At 47.4% G+C, this 26,013-nt stretch overlaps 1 protein-coding gene across 6 annotated transcripts in view; it reads left to right on the top strand.

Annotated features, from left to right (window-relative positions):
* RPH3A (rabphilin 3A) overlaps window positions 1-26,013 on the top strand; it is a 114,261-nt gene that overhangs the window by 85,796 nt on the left and 2,452 nt on the right. For all 6 annotated transcript variants that reach the window (XM_065568804.1, XM_065568803.1, XM_065568808.1 and 3 more), the window contains 11 exons: window positions 3,817-3,900; window positions 4,413-4,472; window positions 7,159-7,401; window positions 10,490-10,569; window positions 13,432-13,506; window positions 16,213-16,322; window positions 17,732-17,858; window positions 19,030-19,086; window positions 20,390-20,541; window positions 22,510-22,591; window positions 25,143-25,239. In XM_065568804.1, coding sequence (XP_065424876.1) covers window positions 3,817-3,900; window positions 4,413-4,472; window positions 7,159-7,401; window positions 10,490-10,569; window positions 13,432-13,506; window positions 16,213-16,322; window positions 17,732-17,858; window positions 19,030-19,086; window positions 20,390-20,541; window positions 22,510-22,591; window positions 25,143-25,239 — 1,167 coding nt within the window. The remainder of the gene's footprint in view (window positions 1-3,816; window positions 3,901-4,412; window positions 4,473-7,158; window positions 7,402-10,489; window positions 10,570-13,431; window positions 13,507-16,212; window positions 16,323-17,731; window positions 17,859-19,029; window positions 19,087-20,389; window positions 20,542-22,509; window positions 22,592-25,142; window positions 25,240-26,013) is intronic.

A 26,013-nucleotide genomic window follows, 5' to 3' on the forward strand; every position in this document is an offset into this window, starting at 1 on the left:
ATCAGGGAAAAAAGGGTTGTTTTAAAAAAAGAAAAAGAAAAAAGAATGCCTTTGAGTTAGTTGCGACCTGCTCTGAACAGTGTGTGAGCTGAAGAAGTGAGTTAGTTGAATAACTTATTTGTTGCAGATAATTTGCTCAGTTCTATGTATGGCATCTCACTTTAAAGTGGAGATAAAAATTGCTTTGGAATACCCAGTGCACCCCTCAGGATGTGGAGTGTAACTGAACTTCTGGCAATATGTGGCTGAGAATAACTTGAACACAGGAACTGCCGGGCTGGATCAGACCCAGGGTCCACCTAGTCCAGTATATTGTCCCTGATAGTGGCCAGTACCAGATAAAGGTGGAAGCGTGGCTTGCTCTTTCTGTGCCCTGTTCAAATGATTCTCAGTGCACGTACATATTGATAGTGGCACTAGACATGGTCTGAAGTGAATGGGTTGTGGGCTTGATCTTGCAAGGTGCTGACTTCCCTTCACCTCGCAGCAGCTTGCAGGATTAGGTCCTAGGGCTGCTTGTCCACCAGGCCATTGTTCAAAATGAGCTGCAGCAGCCCCACCATTGTATTCAGTTTTATGGGGCACAGTTTTTTCCCTCTCTGTGACAAAGAGGAGCACCTGTTTTATCACATCCTGTAAGGTCATAACTCCAGCTGTGCAACAGACATGGAACCTTATTCTGTTGCCTATAAATATAACTTCCCAGAGGCCATGCTGATCTGGCTTTGCGTGGTCAGCCTCTGCTGGTAGCGCTCACTGAAAAACTCTGCTTCACCTTCTTGGCGCTTGCGTTTGTGTCTAATGTGACTGTGTTAGCGCCAGGCAGTGGTGTGGAAGCTCGGCAGCTTTTATGCTCTGATCCCTGTGGGGACCGCCCCACACCTTCACCTCTTCCTGCCCTCCTTACACCTGGCTGCTGGAGAGGGGCAAGAGGCCAGCTTGTACCCAGAGGTTACCTGACCCACAGGAATGAAGCGGTAGGTGATTGAAACCAGTTCTGAGACCTGTCAGGCTCTGGGATCAACGGACGTTTTCATAGCAATGGGTGTTTGAGACTTTCTACCTTGTGACAAGGCTCCTAATCAGTTTCTGTTCTCTACTCCATGCTTCCCTCACACACCAGTGTCCCACATAGGTCTCCTCCTTATTTCATTTCTGCTAAATAGAGCTCAGCCAGTTGCTCTCCCCTCTGAGCGAAATCTCTTGTTTCCTGCCTTCTGGATGGCGTCTGGCTGCAGCACGCCTCTCCCCTGCGCTCTGCAGCCCTCTGTGAACAGCGTGATTTTCCTGTGTCAAATAGGTATCAAGAGGCTTTAATTACCTCAGCCTCTCTCCTCTGAAATGTTTCAGGCTAGGCCCGAAGCCAGACCCCTGGTTCCGTGACTGTCAGGACTGAAAGGCCCCGGGAGTGGGCCTAGTTCTGCCGTGTCATGGTTAAGGCTAAGATTTTGTCGCAGAGGTCACGGGAAGTCGTGGATTTCGTGACTTCCAGAGACCTCTGTGACTTCAGCTCGTGGCGGCTGGGGAACTGTGGGGTACCGGGGACCCCCCAATCTCTGAGCCACCATGGGCATCTGGGAGACCCTGCAGCTCCCAGCCACTGTGGGCAGCGGGGCCCCTAGGAGCTCAAAGCTACCATGGGCAGCAGGGCCTTTGGGAGCTGCCGCAGGCAGGGCTCCCAGCAGGTGGGGGTGGCCCCCTCAACTCCCGGCAGCAGTCCCTCTGAGCCACGGTGGGTGGGGGAACCCTGCAGTTCTGAGCTGCCCTTCCCTCCCCTTCCCCTTCCCCGCGGGCGGTGTGGGGACCCTGCAGCTCCCCATTTTGTCATGCATATTTTTAGTAAATGTCCTGGATAGGTCTTCTGTGATTTTTTTCTTTATTGCCCTTGACCTGTCTGGGACTTTTACTAAAAATATATGTGACAAAATCTTCGCCTTAGTCATGGTGGCTGGGGCAACCCCTGGAGCTGGGCGCAGGGCAGGCTGTTAGAATATGTGGCTCTGTTGGACAAAACCCTCTTCTTTCCTTTAAGGGGGGAAAACTGTGATGTGCACAGCTGTGGAGACTTGTGCAGTCAGTGGGGTGCAGTGGTGACCAGAGACCATCTATCAGTGCCCGTGGCAGTGGGGGATCGGGAGTAGACTGCCTCCACCCAACCCCCACAGAGCATCCCTGCTCAAAGTCCTTTTTCTTTGGTTTTTGGGGGATGGTGGTTCTGCCCTTCGTGAATAGCTTAATCCCTCCTCTGTCAATCCCTATGGGAATAAACTCCACACTGTTCATTGGCCACACAGTCCATTTCCTTCACCATATTCTCACGTCCATCTCTCTCCGATGCCCAGTGTTTTTGGATACAAGAAGCACAAAGTGGAGTGAGCCGTTTCGCTGGGTGGATAAATGGATGTTAAGTTCATGCGGTACATCGGCTAGTTTCACTGTATGTAGCAATAGGGTATCGCATTAAAGCCATGCTTCCTGAGCACAGCTGGTTTTAAAAGAACTGCGCATGGAACTAGCATTGAAACAGCAGCAATAAGAAATGAGTGAGGTCAACTGCATGTTATTGACACAGGCGAAGAATATCAGAGAAGAACCGGGAAAATAGTGGCATCTAATAATAATAAAACTGGGCTCTGATATAGCACTTTTCATTGGTGGACTCCAGGTGCTTTCCAAAGGAGGTCAGCATCATTATCCCTATTTTACAGCGGGGGAAACTGAGGCACAAAGCGGTGAAGTGACTTGCTCAAACTCACCCAGCAGGCCAATGGTGGAGCCAAATCGCTTCACTGCCAGCACTCGATCTACGGGGCCACACATCCCCTGTAGTGTCATTAGGTAACACTGCCTTTCATCTGGCTGTTGGAGACCAGAAATCTCTGTTTTAACCCTGTCTTGGCCAAACTGTCGTCAGGTTATTCTCCTAACATTCCCCACTGTTACTAGCCCCGGTTGAAGTGCTGGTATGACTGGGCTCTGCGGGCTGCTGGTGCATTTGATCATTGTGTCACTAAGCCTGTTCTGAACTGGGCTAGATGCAGAGTTTAAAACAGCCGCTGGCCCACGTTAGTCCGCACCCCTTCCTGCCACCAATAGGGCTGCAATGGTAGTAGCAAAGGTGGGACATTTGGGGAAAATGAATCTACTGTGGACAGTCCACACTGTAAATGGGCACCCACAGGCCAGTCACTGAATTGCTCTGTGCCTCATTGTCCCCGTCAATAGTACTGGCCCAGCTTTGCAATGCACTTTACTCCTCGCATCTCAGTCTGTATCGAAAGGTGTTGGGAGACTGTGGTACTAGGTGACTGACTGGTCGCTATCGCTCAGTTTTTCAGAACTGTTTGATTTCAAAGGGAGGTAGGCACCTAAACACCTTTCAGATCTGGGCCTGTGTGTACAAATACATCCCCAGCTCGGTAAGCGGGGACCCTGTTTTAGGAAACTTTGATATGGGCTTTGAATTGAATTCTTGCATACTCCCCTTGGATATGCCCGAGCAGGGGATGGCCTTTGTGCTAATGCAATTTGTTGCGATGGTGGCAGTTTAGGAGAGGGGTGGGTTCTCTTCCCTCTCTGAAAATAAAGCCAGGCACTCAGCTGGTGTCAATCAGTGGTGCTCCATTGATGATTAATGGAGCCATGCGGACATGACTAGCAAGAGACCCGCACACCAGATCCAGTTATTTTTCTCATGCCACTCACTGATGTGCATGTTTCTGCCTCTTACCGAACAGTTGTCATGGCTCTGCGGTTGCCTGTGTCTACAGATTCTAAATGCCCCGTTCCGCCTCTAATCTTCTCTCCTCCTTGTAGGTGTAAAACGTGCCAATTCCGTTCAAGCTGCCAGGCCTCCTCCAGCGACTAGTCAGAGCTCTGCTGCCCAGGCTACTCAGCCAGGTACACGTTCTGCTTTTACGTATTCTGGGTCTGTTTGTGCCACGGAGGTGCTGGCTTGCGTTGGGATAGTGCAGAATGGCTTCCCAGAGTGCAGGACTGTGCTTTGAAGGCACTATTGATCACTCACACACACACACACACACACACACACACACACACACACACACACACACACACACACACACACACACGTAATGGATTTTCAAGTATCTCACCACGAACCGGTGCTGGAGCACAAACCGTGACCTGGAAGCCAAGACTCCTGGGTCACTGCTCTAACAACTAGCTGTTCCCACAGGGGTGGCTTGGTACAGGCTGGGGTAGGTCTTGGTTTCCTGGGCCTGTGCCAGGAGGTGGATGAGGTTGCATGCCCCATTCTCTCACGGCTGCTTGACTCCGTTACCAAGGACCAATGGGGGGTGGGGGAGAAGGGGGCTCTAATCGTCTGCCCTTGAGGGGTCATTGGCTTTGCCGCCTGCTGCAAGATGACAAGATAACTTTTTATACCACAGCTCCTCCAGTGGGCGGCAGACAAGAGCCCGGGGCTGCTGGGAGATATCCAGAAAGACAAGGTAAAGAATCTCAGTGGGTCCCCATCTACTGTAACGCACTTTCTTGGGTCACACAGTTTCCTGCTCTAAGAGATGTTCCCGCCCTTATGTCAAAATGCGTCGAAAGGGCGACAAAGCAGGTGACAGAGTTAATGGAAAACATGGAGATTTTGGAATGAAAATAGCATTCAGAGCAGAACCTAAACTGTCTCTTCTGAGGCTTGCCCGTCTGATCTCTGGTATTTAACAAACACCATTTCAGGTGTTTCCATATTGTAAACGGCCTGTTCTCTGCATCAGGGCAAGAAATTCTTCTAGGGAAGGCTAGTGACCTGTCGGTATGGTTACTAGCATGCCCGTCCAGATAAATGGCTTAGAAAAGGTGGATTAATGGCAGCATTGGGAGCAGATCGCGCTCCCTCCCTTTGTTTAGTCCGTGTGCCTTACTGATTCATCTCTCTGTGGCTCCCATTTCTTTCATTCTGCACCGTAATGATGGATTAAATGGCGAAGTCTCTGCCAGCGTTAATTGACAGCCAGGTCAGGGGACTCACTTCTGAGCAATTTTGCAATTTATGATTTATTTAAAGTTTTGCATTTCCTCTTAGAAGGCCAAATTCTGCTTTCCTTTGCCCTGGTGTAAATCTGGAGTAAGTACGGATGTTGATGGGGTAACCCGATTTGCACCCAAGTAACTGAGAATAGAATTTTGCCGGTGTAGTATAAAAAGCTCAGATTAAAATGAATGTCTTCTTTCACCTTCCCTTCCTGGAGAAACAAGCTGTGCCACATTTGACTTTCAAGCTGTTAATTATAAGCATTCAGTTCCATCTCCTCTATTAATTCACGTTAACAAGGTGCTTCCGCATTCCCCTCAGGCTTTCATCCCAAGATCTGAGAGTAGAAGTGGGTCAGCTCTCTGTTTCCGAGCTTTCAGATTTTCCTTGACTGAGCCCCTCGTATTTGGGGAATTCTGACTCAGCAAAAGGTTGGGTTGAAATGTAGCACCTCCACCTCTTATGGCTTAACCCCAGGGCAAAGGAAACTGGGAGAAGCCCATTATGTAGAGATCACCTGATAAAAAAGCAAAACCCCTTGCATAGGCATTATGCAGAAGCATAAGGGGCCCCAGATAGATGCGTTATTGTGGCTTCCATAGAGCAAAATGGGGTAAGAAATAATCCAGGATGAAATTCATTTTTTGCTCACCATGCATGTTCCTCCCTGATAATTTACTAGTTGCATCAGCTGTAAGCCAAGCAGCCATCTTGACTGATCGCCATGGCCATGCTCAAGCCCCTTTGTTTAATTTGGTCCTTATGCCACGCCCATCCCTTTGGTATCTGGGCACCTAAATGCCTGGGGCAGATTAGAAGCCAGGTCACCTGACTCCCAGGCCTGCATTCTAGGCAGTAGACCCTGCTACCCTGTTTTTGTGTTGGCTTTCAGCAGAAGATTGTATTTTACCCACATGGAGGCTTGGGGGAAACAAACATAAAGCTTGCCCACTTGGGTATTGGCACCACAAGCATGGGTATAATATACATAAGGCACAGAAGCCAAGCAGAGTTTCCCCCAAACTCCTTAGCACATCACGGGTTCCCCACCCACCTAGCAATTTAAGAGGGAAAGTACCTGTATAAATGAGGTGTAGTCCCATAGAATGTGGGATGTCAGATTTGCTTATGCAAATAAGAACATAAGAGTGGGCATGCTGGGTCAGACCAATGGTCTGGCTTCTGTTGGTGGCCAGTGTCAGATGCTTCAGAGGGAATGAACAGAACAGGGCAATTCTGAGCTGCTGGCAGTTGGTTGTTTAGGGACACCTGGAGCATAGAGTTGTGTCCTTGACCCTCTTGGCTAACAGCCATTGATGGACCTATCCTCCATGAACTTATGCAGATCAAATCATCACAACAGGCAACAGGGTTGAAGTGGCAGCAGAACCGCTGCTAGATCTGTGTCACCGTCGCCATAGAAAGGATTCCAATGCTCATCTCATGTCTCAAGCACACCAAAACCAATCTACGGGTGGGGGTTTTCAAACCCGTGGGTAGCCAGACTGGCAGTAGGTGGGTGAATCTGTATAGGGCAACAAACTTAAAAATGATGAAAGGAAATACTTTTTAGCATAAAAAAGCCATGAGAAGATCCCTCCCTTTTATGAAGGAGTCCATAGAATAAGCTAGAGATGCATTGGTCTAGTGGGTGAGAGAAGCCGAGGGAAGAGGAATTTAAAATTGATAAGATCCAATGGCTGGAAGTTGAAGCTAGACAAATTTCAGATAGCAAGTAAAGCGTAAACGTAAGTGAGGGTCATTAACCGTTGGAGCAGCTTACCAGGTGTTGTGGTGGATTCTCCATCACTGGCAAGTTTTAAATCAAGATTGGATGGTTTTCTGAAAGATCTGCTCTAGTGCAAACAGGAATTATTTTGGGGGCAGTTCTCTGGCCGGTTATCCAGGAAATCAGACTAGATGATCACCGTGGTCCCCTCTGGTCTTAGAATCTCTGAATCTATGAAAATCAAGTAGGATCACGAACTGTGCAGATCCAAATCCCAGGTGCCCAATAACCTTGATAAAACTGGCCTAGCTGAACTTTCGGACACGAACAACTTTCATTCTTCACCTGGAGCTCTGGTCTCCAGTGCTGCACCCCATCTCATCAGGATCTCTCTGTTCAATGCCTATTTTCTTTTGCACAGTGAGCCAGTCGATGGGCCCTCCCCAGACAGACCCGGCCTATTCAGCAGCGGCACCCAGGGATGAGAGAGGAGGTGGCGGTGGTTACTCGATGCCTATAGCCAGAGAGGAGAGGGCTATGCGCCAGCCTGCCCCATATACACAAGCTGCTGCCCCGCCTGCACCATCTGCACCTGCACGTCCACTCCCGCCGCCTCAGGACGACGAAGAGGATGAGGCCAACAGCTACGATTCTGATGAAGCAAGTACGTAGCCTCGTGTCATACCGTCCGGCTCCGATACAGATGGGTTGTTTTGAGCCACATAAGAAAAGTAACAAATCTTGGGCCAGATCCTGAATTGTTGAGGACCTGCTTTTCCCTCTGGGTTCATCAGTGCTCAGTGCCCCTTATTCAGAGGGGGAGTGGAGATGGCTCAGAGGGCTGCGTTGTGGGAATGTGACTATAAATGTGAGGTCATCGGGTCCCTGCAAAGTGCACCTTGTGAGAAACTGTTCTATTTTTTATGTCGCCTTATACTCTTGAATGTTTTATATTTGGCAAAAAATGGGAACACTGTCCTTTTTAAGTGACTGCAGCTTTGATCCTCCGAGGCTCATGTCATGTTCCTGGCATCCACTAAGTGCTTTTAATGCTCGGTAAATAAGTAATCAGGGAGGGAATTGTGCTATTTTGTGACTCCATTTCGCTCTGACTGAAAATAACAAACCATCTCCAAAAATTCAGCGTTTGAGTTGAATAATTCATCCTTTTAGGAAGGCGCCCAAGGGTCTAAGTGGCAACTCCATGCAACTTGGTTTTAAACCTTGAAAAAGGGGAAAGTCAAAAACTGAACTGATAATGTAGAGCCCCGTTAAAGGCCCAGTATTTGCAGAGACTGAGAGGAGACTATGGCTCTGACCTAGAGCTAAATCCTGCAAACTTTCCTCAAGAGGCACTCCCATTGATTTCGACATGGCTTGCAAGATCAGGGCCCAGATTTTTAAAGCTATGTAGGTGCCTAAGCTTATGGCCCCAGGACCTTAGTTTATTTTACTCTCTCTAATATATGCCATTATGTAGCATGTGTGTAAATGCACATGTCCACATTTGTACGCATATGAACAGAAGTTCAGGTGAAGCCTCTATTTATTTTTCTTTAGCTGCATGAAATGCAATAGACAGATCCATCTGTATAAAGGAGAGATCCTTGTGATTTCAATACGTCTGCACTCAGATTCCCCTCCCCCCCCCAATCCTAATTCATGATCTTACCGGCCATAAGAGTGAAGATCAGGAACTCCCAGAAGGCATCACTTCATGGTTTCAGACCTTTTTCTGGGGAGAAGGATGAGGGTGGTTAGGAACCACAAGGCAGTGCATAAATATTAGGCAGAGAGGAAAGTGGCCATGAAGAAATTTAGTACAGTGGGAGCCCGTGTCTAACATTTCCTCTCCTCAGTCAAATTTGGGTGAGCACCCAACGAAACGAGTGTGCAGAACCCAGGCTGGAAACAACATGAAACTTGGGGTAATTGGCAGTCTCTGTTCACGTGGGAGAACTGCTGAAGTTCAGGGCTAAAGTGCATTAGCAGGTCATATAAAGATGTGATCTGCATTGTACAGCTGCTTTGTGCCTTTAACAGATCTTGCTTGTGCTGTCACTTTCTTGTTTGCATGCTGAGCACTAACGTAGGCTAAAACTCTCAGTGGCCCCTCCCCGTGTTCCAGGTGAATGTTTGCATAGCTCTGTTCTGATAATGTTCTGACTACTGTAGCTCGTGAATTTGGCCAGGAGATGCTGGGATGGTAGGTTAGTTGGTGACCAGGGTCGGCTCCAGGCACCAGCTTGTCAAGCAGGTGCTTGGGGCGGTCGCTCCGGAGAGGGGCGGCACATCCAGGTATTCGGCGGCAATTCGGCGGACGGTCCCTCACTCCGCCTCGGAGTGAAGGACCTCCCGCCGAATTGCCGCCGCAGATCGCGATCGCGGCTTTTTTTTTTTTTTGGCTGCTTGGGGCGGCCAAAACCCTGTAGCTGGCCCTGTTGGTGACTGTGTGTAATAATGGCTGCAGTGTTTTAAATGCCCTTTAAATTCGTGCACACAGTTTTTCACCTGCAATCACAAGAGCAAAGGGGAACAAATAGATCAAGCCTGCAGACCAGGTCGTTCGAGGCTATCCTTTGCAGTCCCAATTAATTGTGCCCATAGTCAATTCTGGGTGTTAAATTAGAAGCTAAAATATATCGCGTGTCATAATGCTGTAGGTTGATGTCTTCGTGATGTGATGCAACGTGGTTGCCCTGTACTCCTAGAGGTTTGGGCTCTCTGTGATGTTGGAATGCCCCTTGGCAGAGCGGTGCTGTCCTTTTAGGAGAGCGAGGCCAGGGTCACGGTCAGCAATTTAAAATGGTGTCTCTGCCTGGGGTGAGTTTTGGGAGGAGACTTGCCAGGCAAATGGTATGGAGAGCTGGTCTGAACGCTTTGGATGAAGTGAGATTTTTATTGTGATGCTTGGTGAGGGCACTGGGAGACCCAGTTCAAGCCCCTGCTCTGCCTGAATTGGGGTGGTCTGGGATGAAAAACTCCTTTGAATCAGGCAAGCAGGGACTTTAAACCTGGTCTCTTCCACCCAGGGCCGGCCCCGCCCCCCCGAGCACCGCCCAAAGCCCCCGCCCCCCCTCCGAGCAGAGCGCTGCCCGAAATCCCGGCCCCCCTCCGAGCACCACACTGCCCAAAGCCCCCGCCCTCCCTCCGAGCACCGCCCGAAGCCCCTGCCCCCCCTCCGAGCAGAGCGCCGCCCGAAGCCCCACCCCCCCTCCGAGCACCACACTGCCCAAAGCCCCCGCCCTCCCTCCGAGCACCGCCCGAAGCCCCGCCCCCCCTCCGAGCACCATGCCACCCGAAGCCCCCGTCCCCCCCTCCGAGCACCGTGCCGCCGAATCAAAAAAATAAAAATAAAAAATCGAGCGCCGCCCTGCCCCAAGATGCCGCCCCAAGCACATGCTTGGTCGGCTGGTGCCTGGAGCCGGCCCTACTTCCACCCCCCTACCCCCCATGCTTTTGTGAAAACGTTCAAAATATTTTCTTGTTCCAGCGTGGAATGAAAACAAATTTTAGAACCTCGGGAGTTGCCATGAAATGGGATTGTCGGCCTGTCAGCTCTCACTGGCATGGCAGAATGCGTGTTGGACTGTGTGGATACCCTCCCTTCCTTAATGCTGCTCTGCCTTTGGTGCTAGGAGCCTCCAGGGTTTCATGTTGGTATCGCTAGGCTGGGTGGATGAAATATCTCTAGTGGCTTTGTTCTTAATAAAACCATCTCTTACCTTTCCCTCTCCCCTCTTGCTAATTAGCCACGCTGGGGGCGCTGGAGTTCAGTCTGCTCTACGACCAGGAGAAGAGCTCTTTGCACTGCACTCTCATCAAAGCCAAAGTAAGTGCGCCCTTGGAGCAAAATAAAATGACTTGGGAGTAGGCCGGCAGAGGCACCTGCTCGTTCTACGTACACAGGCCATTGTCCTCGCCTGGAAGAGCGTATTTCAGAAACACCTCTCTGTTTTCATACGCTCCCCAAGACCTAGTCTGGTTTCCACCTAACCGAATGCAATGGAACTGAAGCTAGGTCTGCCGCCGTCTTTCTCTCCCCCCCAGCCAGGCGACCCACACAGGCATTACTAACAAGGATGTGTGATATCCGTTTCTGTAATAGCTGGGTGCTGGAGGTAACAATAATTCCCTTAAGGGTGAGGGGCAGGATTCTCTGTCCTTCCATCTCGCTGCAGGCTTGCGAGGCGTTAGGGCTGCATTGGGCACGTCTAAGCGTCCTTCCAGTGCTAGCGCGCCTACTCGTTCTAGAGAGATTCCCCATTCCAAGTGTAGGGAACATCTCAGAAACCTCTGCTGTCTCTAAAAGTGGCAGAAGTGGTTTTTTCCAGTGTCGGAGGCATATGTGAGCCCCTGTTCTGCCACACAGGAAAAGGCAGATGGGAGGGTCTTGTATCGGGCCCTAAAAGGTAGCAAGGCACGGGCTCAGTTTGATGGCTAGTGGTAGCAAACTCTCCTGCTGAGCGCTCTCCTCCAAAAACAGTCTGTCCCTGGACACAGCAAGTTACAACGTGGGTTTCATCATCTGCTCTAGCGTCCCCCTCGCATGAATCTGCTGCAGTAGACTTGGGTAGGCAGGATAGCGAAGCCGCAGCTGCTTAAGGCCACCAGGTCCTTGAATAGGCAATTTCCAGTGTGATGTGTCTCTGAACTGGAATCCCTTTGCTGGGGAATGTCGTTAGGAGATGGACGAGAGGAGGTGATTATTTTTTGCAGCAGTTGAGCAGATAATGGAGACTTGAGCCGGCTTCAGAGGCCACGTGCCAGGAGCTGGCATCACATGTTTGACCTGAGCCTAGCTGGAGGCAACCTATGCCTGAGCGTGCCGATGCGTGTTCTGGATAGGAGTGCATCCGAGAGCTGAGTGCGCTGTAATTACCCACCAGCTTGCTCAGGTTAATTGATTTCCCACAGTCATCTCATGGGGTTATCGGGGTTACGTCTGCCCATGTGCAGTGGGTTGATTATAGCAACTGTAACCAGGACAGTTACTTGAGTTACGCTGAAAATAATCGGGGTAGTTCATTCCATCTCCTTTAACCACCTGCAACAGTCATTAGTACCTGGCTCTCAGAACTGAACGGGCTTGCAGAGACGGCAGCAGACAAGTTAAGACGTCGGCCCTTTATTTCCATGATTCCTGTTTGTAATGATTCAGTCGACCTGCCATTTCTGTTCTTGCTATCAGGCAAAATCAACAACGTTTAGCTGCCATTGAGCGTCTGTGCAGTGAAACCCCAAGCTCCAGCACTGTGAGCAATGTCTGACTAGGGCCTAAAACTCTTTCACTCCTGTTAAAATCGCAAAGCAGAGAAGTCCACAAAAGCTCTGAATTTAACAGCACAGATTCAGGCCTGAATCCAGAATTTGTTACTGTCGCTAGGTAACCCTACCGCCCGCTGACATTCACAGATAACGTACCTGGCTGCCCGTGCGCCCGCAGCACTCATATCGTATCTGGTTAGGGCAGGTGACGTCAGGCTACCCAAAGTACAGGCTGACATTTCTCAATATTGCCTGATGGGAACGGGCTGCGCTCTGCAGTGAAAATTCCCCAAACCTCAGATCTGACAAACACGGTCTGATTTCCCATAGCAGTGAACATCTCAAACCGAAACACCTGACAAAGGCGAATACCCCGGTTAACTCGGAGGCAGTCCTATAGACAAAAGCCTAAATTTGCCAAAGCCACTAGTGATTTTGGGTACCTACCTTAAATAGGTCTGATTTCCAGAGGGTTCTCAGCATTTCTAGAAGATCAGGCCCCTTTTAAGGTGCCTTGACGTGGGCACCCAAAATCCCTAGTCATGTGGGAAAATGTAGGTCCAAGTGCTTTCTGCTGCAGCCAACTGTGTTTCAGTAGTTTGTGGTGAGGCCATAGGATGGACGTGCATTCCTAGTGCCTTGAGAAACAGGTAAAGTCCTGAAGCCTGATTCTCCTCCCTGCGTAGAACTCTGGTCGGTCCCGCTGAAGGTAATTTTGGATCCTGCAGGCCTGAGGGGAAACTGATGTTCAGATTTCACCAGTTCTGTAGGGTGAATGCCATTAAATGCTCGAATTCCTGCTACCGCTGTCCTGTAGAGAAGGCTGGTAATTCCAGTGCGTAGATGTGCTGGTGGTAGTGAAGTGTGCAGCATTTTCCACTTCGAAAATGCCAACGTGCACCTCTGAACATGCCTCATCTCCTATTGCGTCCCAGCTTCCCGTTCATTCGCTCTCTCTGGAAGAGCTCCATCCTCTTCCGTGTTCAGGAATGACTTTCTGGATGAAGGAGGAGTCTCCTCTTTGTGCCAAACATGCTGCTCCAGCGGTGTCATTTTGGGCTAGCTCTTCGTTCCCTTTTGTAGGGGATGACGACATGGAGGCAAACCTTTGCTTCTTGAATGTGAGTTTGGAAGCTGGCTGGGGATAATGCAGATCTGTCCGTTAGGTCGCACAAGACTCAAACACAACGTGAGCAAGTCTATAGCGGAAAGTAGCATTGCTCTGATATTTAGAAGCTGAATTCACAGTGTTGGTTCAGTGTTGGGACTGGATATTGGGCTTTCCATTTATTCAGAACAAAGAGCCTTGCTTTATCCAGCACATACCTTCCATTCCCTTTATTAATTTATATTTCGTAATAAACTATTGCTAAATCCTTCTCCCCGTTGTATTTAAAGATGGCTAACCCCCTTCATTCTCTTTTAGGGCTTAAAACCAATGGACTCCAATGGTTTAGCTGATCCTTATGTAAAGTTGCACCTATTGCCGGGAGCCAGTAAGGTAAATAGCTATCAATTCATTTGCTTAACTCTGTTACATTGAAACTGTGAACAAAAATATTACAGTACTGCTTTACCGTGGTGATTTTCCAAAGGACTGAGATGGCTAATTCCCATTCAAATTACTAGGAGCTTGACATTCAAATCCTCTAGGCTTCTTTCGAAATCTCAGCTCACAGGCCTAAAAATATTCCACATGGAGATTGTGAAACCTACAATGCTGCGTTAATCCTGAGTATTGATACTTTTTAACTGAAAACAACAATAGCGTGGAAGGAACGAGAGCAGTTCGCAAAGGCAACTGCTCTGTTGTTATTTGGAAAATTGCCTTGGTCTCTCCCCTCTGATTTCGGTACACAGTTGCTCCTTGCTGTTATACAGTACGTGACCTGCTCAAGAAAATGAAGTCTTGGGCCAAGCAACCTTCCTGACGCCTGCATCTCTTAGGATGAATGGTGATTGTAGACACTGTGATGTAGGTCCTGGAAAATCAGAAGTGTGAAACCTACAGTAACTCAGTAGAGATGAACTGCACTAAATGTTCCGCTATTCCCTGACACTCTCAAGAACTCACACAGGCCTTCTAGGATATTTCCTGTGCAATGGCTGCTCACTAACATTCAGCAAAAAGATGCTTTCTGGGGTCCAACCATGAGATGACTGATCTGAACACCCCTTGACACCGCTGATGTTCATATCTGGATGCAAACAGATGGGATTGGCTCAACGGGCTGAACTAAAACCCCAGAGCTGAGAACACTTGTTGTGTTGGAGAAATTTGAATCTGATTATTTTTTAATCATGTTAATTGCGGTGATGCTTAAGGACCCACCAAGAGCGGGGCCCATGGTGGCAGGCCCTGTACTAACACAGAACAGCAGATTGTCTCTGCCCTGGAGAGTTTACAGCAGTACCCTCTGCATTGGCTGCTTCTGCAGCTGTTATCTCTGACTGGTTCCTCCCAATCTGGATCTGGATTTTTCTTTGTCTCAGAGTCTGCTCTAGTCTTTTTTTTTTCTCCTTTGGCACATTAAGATTAATTGGATTGATTGTGTTATTTACACCCCATGTACCAAGCAGGCTCCTCCTCCACCTGATGACTGGCTTCTAATGCCCTCATTGCTGTTAAATAGAACCTCGCCCTTTGTCCCACTGAAGTCAATTCTGCTATTAGTGGAGCAAAGTGCTTATTATTGTAAGAATATCAATACCTCCTTAATTTTGGATGGAAATGAATAGGACACTGGTGAATAGGGAGAGGAATAGCTCAGCCTGGTGGTCTTTGTTAATGGATGAGTGTCCCCTGATTTCTGAGAGAGAGGGTGTCTTTTCGTATTGCCTTCGGTTTTGCATGTTTCACAGCAGCCTTGCGGAAGCGAGCAGCGTACAGAACATCTCGAAAGACGAATACCTAGTTAATGAGCACAGAGAAGCTTCAGAGAAGGTGACATTGTTAATGCAACGCAAAACATCTGACACAAAATCTAATTATTACTGGAGTCTGAAAGATCAATTTTACTTTGAAGGTTTTGCGTGTTCTAATTAGAGCTGTGAAAAAAATCCACCAAGCGAGTAAATGCGCCAATTAGTTTCCTCATCAAAGAAAGCTCTGTAAACTCTTGCGCCCAGGACCAGCTGAATTGAATTCAGTGGAGAAAACTTCTAGGAAGAAATGAACATTGTTGGCCCATTGCCTAACAAATGTCTCTTCTGTTTCCTGTGGGGATTCAAAGATTTTTTTCTCTCTCTCTGGCTGAATTATACTCAAAGGAAATGACTGAGGTGCCAACCTCTTTCAAAATAATGTTAATAAAAAGTTTGTAGTTTACATTTTATGCACTTTTGGTGTTTGAGCCATCTGATCTCAAACAAAAGAAACATTCCAGCACAACCACAAAATACAGTGGACAGAATCCATCCCTAGTGCAAGACCTGAGAAGTCTATGGGCTAGTCTTCCTTTCTCATCCTTTTTCTCATACATTGGGAAAAAATTCTCCAGTTAGAAGCATCTGGGATCTTGTTGTTAGCTTTAGGTGCCTCTGTTTATCCAATTCTCATCTATGGTGTATCTTTCTACTTCGCAACAGTGGAAGGAGGCTACTAATCTTGCCAAGCAGAGAATCGCAGCTAGATGTGGAATCTCGATTAATAGGAATAATTTTCCCACGTGGCACAAGAGATGCAGAAGCCAAGACTTTACTAACTTGGGAATCAGTTAATTTTCTGTTTGTACAAGGGCTGAATTGGCCGATAGTAAGTAAATATGAACAAGTGAGAGGGAGGCAAGAAAGTTCCAGCTTCTTAGGCTTTTCATTTATTTTAGGCCACAAAGTCCATTTTCCAGTGGGCTGTGCCTGATCTTCTAAACTGCCATGGCATGGTAAACACCTCAACTTCCTTTAGAAGAAGAGGCCATGTGCATCTGGGTCAAATAATGAGGATTGGAGTTTGACTCTTAAATGAGACTAGTTTGGCAATTTTGGTTTACAGACATTACTTAAAAAAAATTAAAAATGTTAGGCTGTAATACTTTGCTTGGGTGAGTGGCCCCCAATGAAGTCAAATACAGGGGAACCATGGGACTGCTCATGTGAGGAAAGATCACAGGATTGACCCACTGTTTGCATAACGGTTGACCCGGGACCATTTTAGGCTGCAGACAGTGTGTGTGATTAGTTCTTTGTTTTAATTTTTGAAACCCAACAGTCAAACAAATTGAGGACCAAGACTCTGCGCAACACTCGCAACCCCATGTGGAATGAGACGCTGGTGTATCATGGCATTACGGACGAAGATATGCAAAGGAAAACACTCAGGCAAGTTGAAGACAAAATCCCAGGGTCTTACACTGGGGATTACAGTGGACGAGAAGCTGGATATGAGTCAGCAGTGTGCCCTTGTTGCCAAGAAGGCTAACGGCATATTGGGCTGTATTAGTAGGAGCATTGCCAGCAGGTCGAGGGAAGTGATTATTCCTCTATTCGGCACTGGTGAGGCCACAACTGGAGTAGTGTATCCAGTTTTGGTCCCCCCCCACTACTGAAAGAATGTGGACAAATTGGAAAGAGTCCAGCGGAGGGCAATGAAAATGATTAGGGGGCTGGAGCACATGGCTTACGAGGAGAGGCTGAGGGAACTGGGATTATTTAATCTACAGAAGAGAAGAGTGAGGGGGGATTTGATAGCAGCCTTCAACTACCTGAAGTGGGGTTCCAAAGAGGATGGAGCTCGGCTGTTCTCAGTGGTGGCAGAAGACAGAACAAGGAGCAATGGTCTCAAGTTGCAGTGGGGGAGGTCTAGGTTGGATATTAGGAAAAACTATTTCATTAGGAGGGTGGTGAAGCACTGGAATGGGTTACCTAGGGAGGTGGTGGAAACTCCTTCATTAGAGGTTTTTAAGGTGCTGGCTGGGATGATTTAGTTGGGGATTGGTCCTGCTTTGAGCAGGGGGTTGCACTAGATGACCTCCTGAGGTCTCTTCCAACCCTAATTTTCTCTGATTCTATGAAAGTGCACTGTGATGGGGAACTATGTGTGTCTTCTGCACAGGGGTGAGTGTCATTCCCTGTAGCAGCACTTAAAGTTAGCTACCTTTGCACCCCTTTAAGAAATTGGGCAGAAGTAGAGCTGGATGAAAAATGTACGAAGGAACAGTTTTCCATCGGAAAATGCAGCTTAATCAAAACCACAACATTGCCTGGGGAGGTGTCGATTTTAGATGAAATTTTTGATGGAAGAAAGTCTTAACAAATTGTTTAGATAATGTCAAAATGTTTCACTTCATCATGTTTTATTTCCTTTAAACGTGTGTACTATTATAATTTAAATAATATATTGTCTATTTAATATTAAATATTTTATATTCTATTTTGACATCAAAATGAAATGTTTACCTTATTGAAACTAGATAGTTTCACATTATTCTAGCAAAATATTTCAGTGGTTCTGAATTGACGTTTTTCAGAATTTCCGTTCTGCAGGAAATTTCAAAATTTTGGCTTTTTGCTCTGAATTGGAACAAATTTAAAAATGTCAGAATTTCTTGAGGAATGGAAATTCTGTTTTCCAACCAGCTCTGGTCAGAAGTTAAATCGAGGCTGCTTGATTTCGCAGGTATCTTAGATGTGAGATTTTTAGGGTTTGCGGTCTACATTACTCCACAGAGTCTGAGCTGGGAAATGCTCCAGCCCATTCAATATTAGGTCCTTTTTCTTGTTCAATTCAGGATCTCGGTGTGTGATGAAGACAAATTTGGCCACAATGAATTTATTGGTGAAACTCGAGTTTCTTTGAAGAAACTCAAATCCAACCAGAAAAAGAACTTCAACATCTGCTTGGAGAGAGTAATACCGGTAAGTCTCATGAAGTTTTGCTATGTTGTCATTACTTCTGGTGCTTGATATAAAAGTAGCATTTAATGGACTTTGGAGTGACAGTGAATTTGAGACTCCTGAGTGGCTATGTGATCTGTGAAAGTGACGGTCTCTGTGAAGGTGTTCAGAATCTTAGGGTTAGTTTCTGGTCTCAGTTGCGGCAGTATAAATACGAAGTAATTCCATTGTAGGCCGTCATGGAGATCAGAATCTGGTCCAAGCACTACCTAGCCTGTTGGTGTGATAGGACAGTTCTTCAGTGCACGGGGCACTCTGTTCCATGGACTAGCACAAGTCTAATTTATAAGATATTATCCCCCCTGCACCCCGAAAACATCCTGTGATGTGGACAAAGGGCAAAACTCTGCTCTTGGATATGCATGCTGACTCTCGTACCCTGGTCTCCCAGAGACAGTTCTATAAATGTAGGAAGAGCAGTGTAACAGAGCTGAGATCACTACTTTAGGACTGAGAGCAGATTTTTGCTCACAGGTTTTAAACAAGGAAAACTAGGCCAATCGCTGAGGTAAGATCACCAATAGTTCTAGCCGGAACCTGTCTGACCAGCCTATGTGGCGTTCCTGTCCAACTCTTTATCTAGGATTCCTTCTCTAGTTTTAAAGGACTGACCCCATGAGCGAGTAGCATATTGCCTGCTCCTGTGTACAGCTTTGGGGGTGAAGTGGAATATGGCTGGCTTCCTTCCCTAGAAATAACTCATATGGATGCCCACAAGCTGCTTTAAATAGTTCGGTGGCCTGTAGCTCTCCTGACGAGAGAGTGCCCTGCCATCCAGTATCCTACCACAATTTTCCAGAGCTTAGGTGAGATGATTGAGTACGTGGCTGGGGAAAAGATTGCACTCCTGTGTGCGTGGAATAGATTCAGCTCTATGGCTCTGGCCATCGGAAAACTCTAGGACTAAAGAAACTCTTGAAGTTCGATGGGTGGACAGAAGTCACATCACTCGCTGAAGAGCCTGTAGGTGTGTGGGACAAATTCACCCCCCTCCACCCTCGAGGTCAGGGAGTGGGGCACCATGGCTGAGTTTGACCTGTTGGGTGTGTGCATGAATATTGTTTCTGTAGGGAGAGGTCTCTCTCTGCTTGTGGAGTTATTAAAGGGAATCTCTCTTTGTTTCTATTCCAAGATGAAGCGGGCTGGAACAACCGGCTCCTCTCGTGGGATGGCGCTGTATGAAGAGGAGGTAAGATGCTGTGCTGCCCTGTTCCTCTGGCTTTGCTTTCAAAGGGCATCCTTAGCTAAGGGGCGAGAGGCCCCGTATTCGATCCTTTTGGTGCCACTAGTGACTGATTGCTTTTTTGTTTTATAATCCCACTTCCAGAGCCTCTCAGCAGCTGCTTATTATGCAGGTCACCTGCGCAGGGCCATAGCGAGAGTCAGGCTCTAGGTATGATGGCGCTGCAGTTGGAGGTGTGTTTGCCGACATATCCGCTCTCTGTAAGCTAGCTAGCTCGAGTGCGGATAGCAGTCAAGCCCCGGCAGCGTGGATTCCCGCCGGAGTACGTAGCCAGGGTCCTGGGTGAGCTTGCACATGCTGCGCTGCCGCAGCTTTACTGCTATTGGTACTCGCGCTAGCTAGAGTGACGCTATCTTGGGTACAGCTACACGTGCTGCAATCCCGTCTGATTGTCGTGTAGACGTACCCGGAGAGTGCACCGCTTCCCTGTTATCGGCCTCTTGAGTGAGTAACAGAATTGCTCTCCTGATGCCCCCAGCATAGAGCCAGCTGGGGTGTGGGATCCCAAGGTCATCCCTGAGCCCAGGTCTCTCACGGGGGAACCCATCATGCTACCAGCTGGGTGGGATGTGCATATCTCTCTAGTGCCAGCTCAAACGTCTAGTCGTGCTGCTGATGCTAATAGTGGAGGTGAGTTTCTTTGACTTCTTTGCAGGCCTGGAGGACTCGGGCATTTCCCCCATGAGCCGTTTCAGACCCTGCGTGACAAGAGGGGAGGGTTAGTTAATGGTTGTAGAAGGAGCTGCCGAAGTGCCAAGTGGGAGGTGGAAATGTTACACGTGTGATCTCTCTCCCCGTTCTGCCTTCAGAGCATCTGCTTGCCAAGGCCCTTTCAGATTGTAGGTTCCTTCCAACCTGAACCTGAGACTAACAGGTGCCACGTGTGACCCCTGGACAAAGCGAAACCAGCTACAACTTTCTTGCAAACTATTGAACGGGGTCTGCCAAGTAACCTGACACATACAAACCTTTTCAATCCTTATTGAATATAAAAAATAGAATCCTAATAACTGGGCGTGGCTTCTGCACATTGTATTGGTCACCTTCAGCAAGTAGGTCCCTGTGCTCAAACACTTCCTCGCCTTCTTTTGTCATCTCTCGTGGTCCCTTTTCAAGCTTTTCCCTTAGTCATTTCCTCTTTCCTGCACAATGGATTATGGTGAGTCCCTGGCTCCAGTATTCCCGTGTGGGTGTGTTTCTGGTCTCTCTTATCCCAGTCCCCACTCACTCCTCTGGCTTCCTCTTGTAGGTAGACCGTGGTGGTGATGTGGAAGAACGAGGAAAGATCCTCGTGTCCCTCATGTACAGCACCCAGCAGGGAGGCCTGATTGTTGGCATTGTCCGTTGTGTCCATTTAGCTGCCATGGATGCCAATGGATACTCGGATCCTTTCGTTAAACTGTAAGTTGGAGCCCAAAAGTTCTGAAGTGTTTGTTGTGCCATCGCGCGGGGAGCAAACTCAACGATGGAGTGTGTGCGAGGGGGGTTATCTTAAAGCCTGGTCATTGTCAGAGGAATAACTCAGTGAAACACGATGGCTTCTAATTCTGTAATGTACCTGCTCCGTGAATTTCACTGCCCGAAATGCGGTTTAACTGGCATTGTCGCTGAAAAGCCCATACAACAGTGGAAGGGTAAAATGGATTCTATCCAGCTTCATGCAAAACCAATGACATTGTCAGGTGAACTGTAACTGCAGGCTCTTTGGGATTGCAATGAGGCATGCTGCCATTCACACGGCGCAAATACATACACATTACGTGGGCTTCTGATGTGCCTTTTCCGTGTGCATTCCAGAGTGATTCCAAACTCAGGTTCTGATTCTTCACTCCTCAAGACACACCGGTGTAAAACGGCTGTAGCAGAGTGGAGAATCAGGCCCTCAGTAGCTGACCCATTGTGATTGAAGTCTTGATAATCGTGTGGTATAATACACAAAACAATCTCGCCATTGGAGCGGGGCATGGTAGTGCATACGAGATTTGCTGTTCATCCCTGCTGCCCAGATTCCGACTTGTCCCATGCCCTTGCCATGAGCAGAGCCAGGCTAGCCTTTACTGCACTTTATGGTGGTGATGCCTCACTGCATCTGGAAATATGCGTTTTTTTAACAATAACTCAGTTACATGTGACACTGCAAGAGGCAGGAAGAACACAGTTTGTTGTTCACATTCTCCGCTCAATGCAAAGTCAAATGACATGTAATCAATTTGTAAACTGGGCACATTTTAATCTGAAGCTCTTAATCCGGAATAGATATTCCAGTTATCCTTTCAGGCTAGAACTTCCCTCTACATCTAACCCACATATATTTTTTTCCCCCTGGTTGTTTTCCATTTCCTTTCTCCCCTTCCAACAAGAACACTTTCCCCCTAAAAAATGAAATTAAAAACACTGATAACCCCTGCCCATAGCGATCTGCAAGTCTTGTTGCTGTTCAACGAAGTTGAATTTTTTCCTCTGATGTCGTTCTTTATTCTCTCTCATGCTCAACAAATAGAACACTGAGATTTTTACTTTCAAAGGTAATTTAAACAAAGATTTAATTAACACAAACTGTACAATTGAGCATTGAGTTTGGACTGGACTGTTAAGACAGCTAATTGTTTCCATACTTATAAGTAAAATGAATTCAGTATGCTAATCTGTGCTTCATTAAATGCTAATTGATTATCAATAGTAGTTGGTTTTTTTTTTTCAAGTCTCTCTAGACTAGTTTGCGTTTGCGCACTCTTGAAATTCTCAGGAACAGAGGCACAATAGAATAGCTAGCCATGGAGGTTAAAAGTGGTTTGGCATCATATAATAACCAACTGGTCTACTACTTGTCAATGTCATGATTATTTCAGCCTCTCCACACTTGTAGCCCTCACTAGCAACAGTAAAGCCCTTTTCGAGTTGTACGTGTATTTCCAGTTTAGTCCCTTGGGCATTTTAACACTCCTCTAGCCATTTCTTTGACCATTGCAATTTTCCATTGAGGTGCCTTGTGAGAAAATTGTGGAGCAAGTTACAAATAAACTGCCTCAGTGCGATCTCTTCTACACGCTCGTTCTACAACCGATCCAAGTGAGAGGGGTGCTAGCTATTCGGATTTAGCATGATTCTAGTCTTTCTAATCTAAGTACCAACAGTGCATCTATATACAGAGATTTATGCTGAATTCAGTAACCAGTGCAAAGTGAATCGTTCTAGTCTTAGACTTTAACCTGATGATCGGAAACAGGTTTTTTACTCATTTTGTGATTCTGATTAAGTTTTAACTTCCTCAGCTATTGTTCTTCCAGTCCAGAAACTCCTTTTTCTTTAGCTTGCAAGCTGGCTCTGTTCATTCACTTCACTTCTAAACTGCTTTTATGTTGCTCCTAGTTGGCTGAAACCTGACATGGGGAAAAAGGCCAAGCATAAGACGCAGATTAAAAGGAAGACCTTGAATCCCGAGTTTAATGAGGTAAGGATGGATCCATTTTTTTTAAATGGGGCAAACTATTAATTCTTTGTGCGTGTGAAACACAAGGCATTGCCGTTTCTGTCTTCAAACTGTTCAGGATATTTCTGAAATAAATGAGTACAAAGTTAATCACCACCTATGGAGGAGAGGATTATAATTCAAAACGTTCTGGACAAACTGGAGAAATGGTCTGAAATAAATAGGATGAAATTCAATAAGGACAAATGCAAAGTACTCCACTTAGGAAGGAACAGTCAGTTGCACACATACAAAATGGGAAATGACTGCCTAGGAAGGAATACTGCGGAAAGGGATCTGGGGCTCATAGTGGATCACAAGTTAAATATGAGTCAACAGTGTAACGCTGTTGCAAAAAAATCAAACATCATTCTGGGATGTGTTAGCAGGAGTGTTGTAAGCAAGACACGAGCAGTAATTCTTCTGCTCTACTCCACACTGATTAGGCCTCAACTGAAGTATTGTGTCCAGTTCTGGGTGCACATTTCAGGAAAGATTTGGACAAATTGGAGAAAGTCCAGAGATGAGCAACAAAAAATATTAAAGGTCTAGAAAACATGACCTATGGGGGAAGGTTGAAAAAATTGGGTTTGTTTAGTCTGGAAAAGAGAAGACTGAGAGGGGACATGAGAACAGTTTTCAAGTACATAAAAGGTTGTTACAAGGAGGAGGGAGAAAAATTGTTTTTCTTAACCTGTGAGTATAGGACAAGAAGCAATGGGCTTAAATTGCAGCAAGGGAGATTTAGGTTGGACATTAGGGCTGGGTCTACACTACCCGCCTGAATCGGCGGGTAGAAATCGACCTCTCGGGGATCGACGGGACGCGACAATCGATCCCCGATTCGACGCTCTTACTCCACCAGCGGAGGTGGGAGTAAGCTGCCGTCGATGGGAAGCCGCAGAGGTCGATTTTGCCGCCGTCCCTACAGCGGGGTAAGTCGGCTGTGATATGTCGAATTCAGCTACGCTATTTGTGTAGCTGAATTTGTGTATCTTAAATCGACCCCCCCCCCCCCCCCGTAGTGAAGATGTAGCCTAGGAAAAACTTCCTAACTATCAGGATGGTTAAGCACTGGAATAAATTGCCTAGGGAGGTTGTGGAATCTCCATCATTGGAGATTTCAAGAGCAGGTTAGACAAACACCTGTCAGGGATGGTCTAGATAATACTTAGTCCTGCCATGAGTGCAGGGGACTGGACTAGATGACCTACCGAGATCCCTTCCAGTCCTATGATTCTATGAGTCAGGAATCTGGGCAGCCTAATTGAAGCGTTTGATATTTTGGCCTTATCTCCTTGATCAGGGAGAAATATACATGCTAGATCAATCTCAATAATTCAGTGTCGTCTCCCCCTCTATGAGAGAGCGACTGATCTACCTAATCATGATTCTACCCCACAAGTACATGCTGAGATCTCTGCATTGACCGAATCAGAGGCTCCAGTATAACCTACAATACAATTTGGGCTAAGTGAGAAGCAGGAGTTATGTTGTCCCTAGCTGGAAAGCTTTTGGGGTGTGATCAGTTTCATAACTAGCTTCCAAATGCTCGAAACTCCTGGGAAGGAGTGCATTGTAAATGAAGATTGCTCAGATGACATTGGCCAGAAACTGACTGCTGTCCCCTAGGTCAGACCTCTTCTCACCATACTCTCCTGCTGCTGGAAAGGACCATGGTTAAAACGTCTCTGAAACGTATGGATTATTATTAGAAAAAACCCCAGCGATGACACACAAGCTCCTTGTAAGACATTTTCCCTTACCAAGGGCTTGATCCTGTGAGGTACTTTGCATCCTCGATCCCCGTTGGCATCCAGGAGAATCGGGAGCACCCCGCACCTTTCAGGGCTGGGTTGTGTGACTGGTCTCCAGTTTCTCCAGTGGCTTGAAAAAGGCAGTATGAACAGTGGTGCTCCTCGGGCAGCTGTTCGAAGCGAGGCTCGACTCAGGAGCAAAGGGCGAATGCAGGTCCCCCATGACTGATCCTTCGCTATGTCTGGAGATTGCGCTGAAGGGAAGAGCAAGTTCCCGCCATTCGAGCCTTGGATTGAGGAGGCTTTGCTACTGTGCGACTCGCAAAGTGACTCACAGGGTGGCCTAGTGGTCAGAGCAGGAGACTGGCAGTCCAGACTCCTGGGAGGGAAATCCTGGCCCCACTGATTTTGCAGAGGTGCTGAGCACCCACAGCTCAGCACCACAGAGAATCAGGCCAGAGTTCACCTCTGGCTCTGGAGTTGGCCAGTCTGTAAAATGGACAATCCTTGCACCTCGCCGCGGCCTAGATGTCCCCTTGATAGGGGCCTTGCACATGCTTATGATAGTTATAAGGGGGGAACTTACCATGTAAGTGCATTTAGATCCAAGGATATGAGCCACGGTCAAAGAGCAGAGAATGATTATTTGCTAGCATTTTATTAAATCTCTGTGAGGGTCTTTTAAATTCAGGGTGCACAATAAGCTTTAGAATGTAATGCTTCCTTAGATTTTTCTGGGGTTTTGGTGTAATTTTAATACTTTGTGTGCTTTCCAGGAGTTTTTCTATGACATAAAACACAGCGATCTGGCCAAGAAATCACTGGACATATCGGTCTGGGATTATGATATTGGCAAATCTAACGATTATATCGGTGAGTTACAGGTCTGTCTACTCTCTGCTGATTGATGGGAACAGGGTGTTTCCTTACAGTCACTCTGAGGTCACACACAGCGCCAGGTCAGAGGGAAGAGGCAAAGGATTGCTGACAGTTGGCTGGCTCTGCTTTGGAATCTGGAAGTGACCAAGGTGCTGGGTGTGATTAAAAACTGCAGGCACTTTGGCGGGGAGGGTGCTAAGAATGGGTTGGGCTTATCGGAGCGTGGCTGCAGTCTCTCTGCCACAAAGTGCTCTCTCTGTATTTGAAGTGTTCGGTGATTTTAAATGACTCCCCTGTCCTTAGCTCCTCTTCAGTGCTCTGAAATACAAATCAGTTCCATTTTAAGCACTGAAGTAGGACCTCGTGGGCAGCAGGTCCGGTGATTCAGTTGCGACTCCTCATGTTGCACCATTGTATAGAGGACCTGGGCTCACGAGCGGATTCTGCTCTGGGCTGATTTTATAAAATTTGCCCATTTGACCCCTTTTTTTGGTTGGCACCTTCTTCGAACTCTCACTTGGTGGCCGGCTCTAGGTCAGAGTAACCTGGGGAGCAGGGAAACTTCAGGCTAGATTGTGGCCTTTCTGCAGACGGGCGGGCGTCGAGACAGCTCTGCTCTCAGCCATGTGCATTGAGCAGGGAGGAGCTGGAGCCCAGTCGCTTGAAGGAAGGGGAAGGTGGTATCAATAGTGGTGCTAGACCCCCCCCAATATGGGCGTGGCTATCAACCTGCCCCTCTTCTTCTGCACCCTGTACATAAATATCAAA

The sequence above is a fragment of the Chrysemys picta genome, chromosome 15 (assembly GCF_011386835.1).
Source record: "Chrysemys picta bellii isolate R12L10 chromosome 15, ASM1138683v2, whole genome shotgun sequence".
Taxonomy (NCBI): domain Eukaryota; kingdom Metazoa; phylum Chordata; order Testudines; family Emydidae; genus Chrysemys; species Chrysemys picta.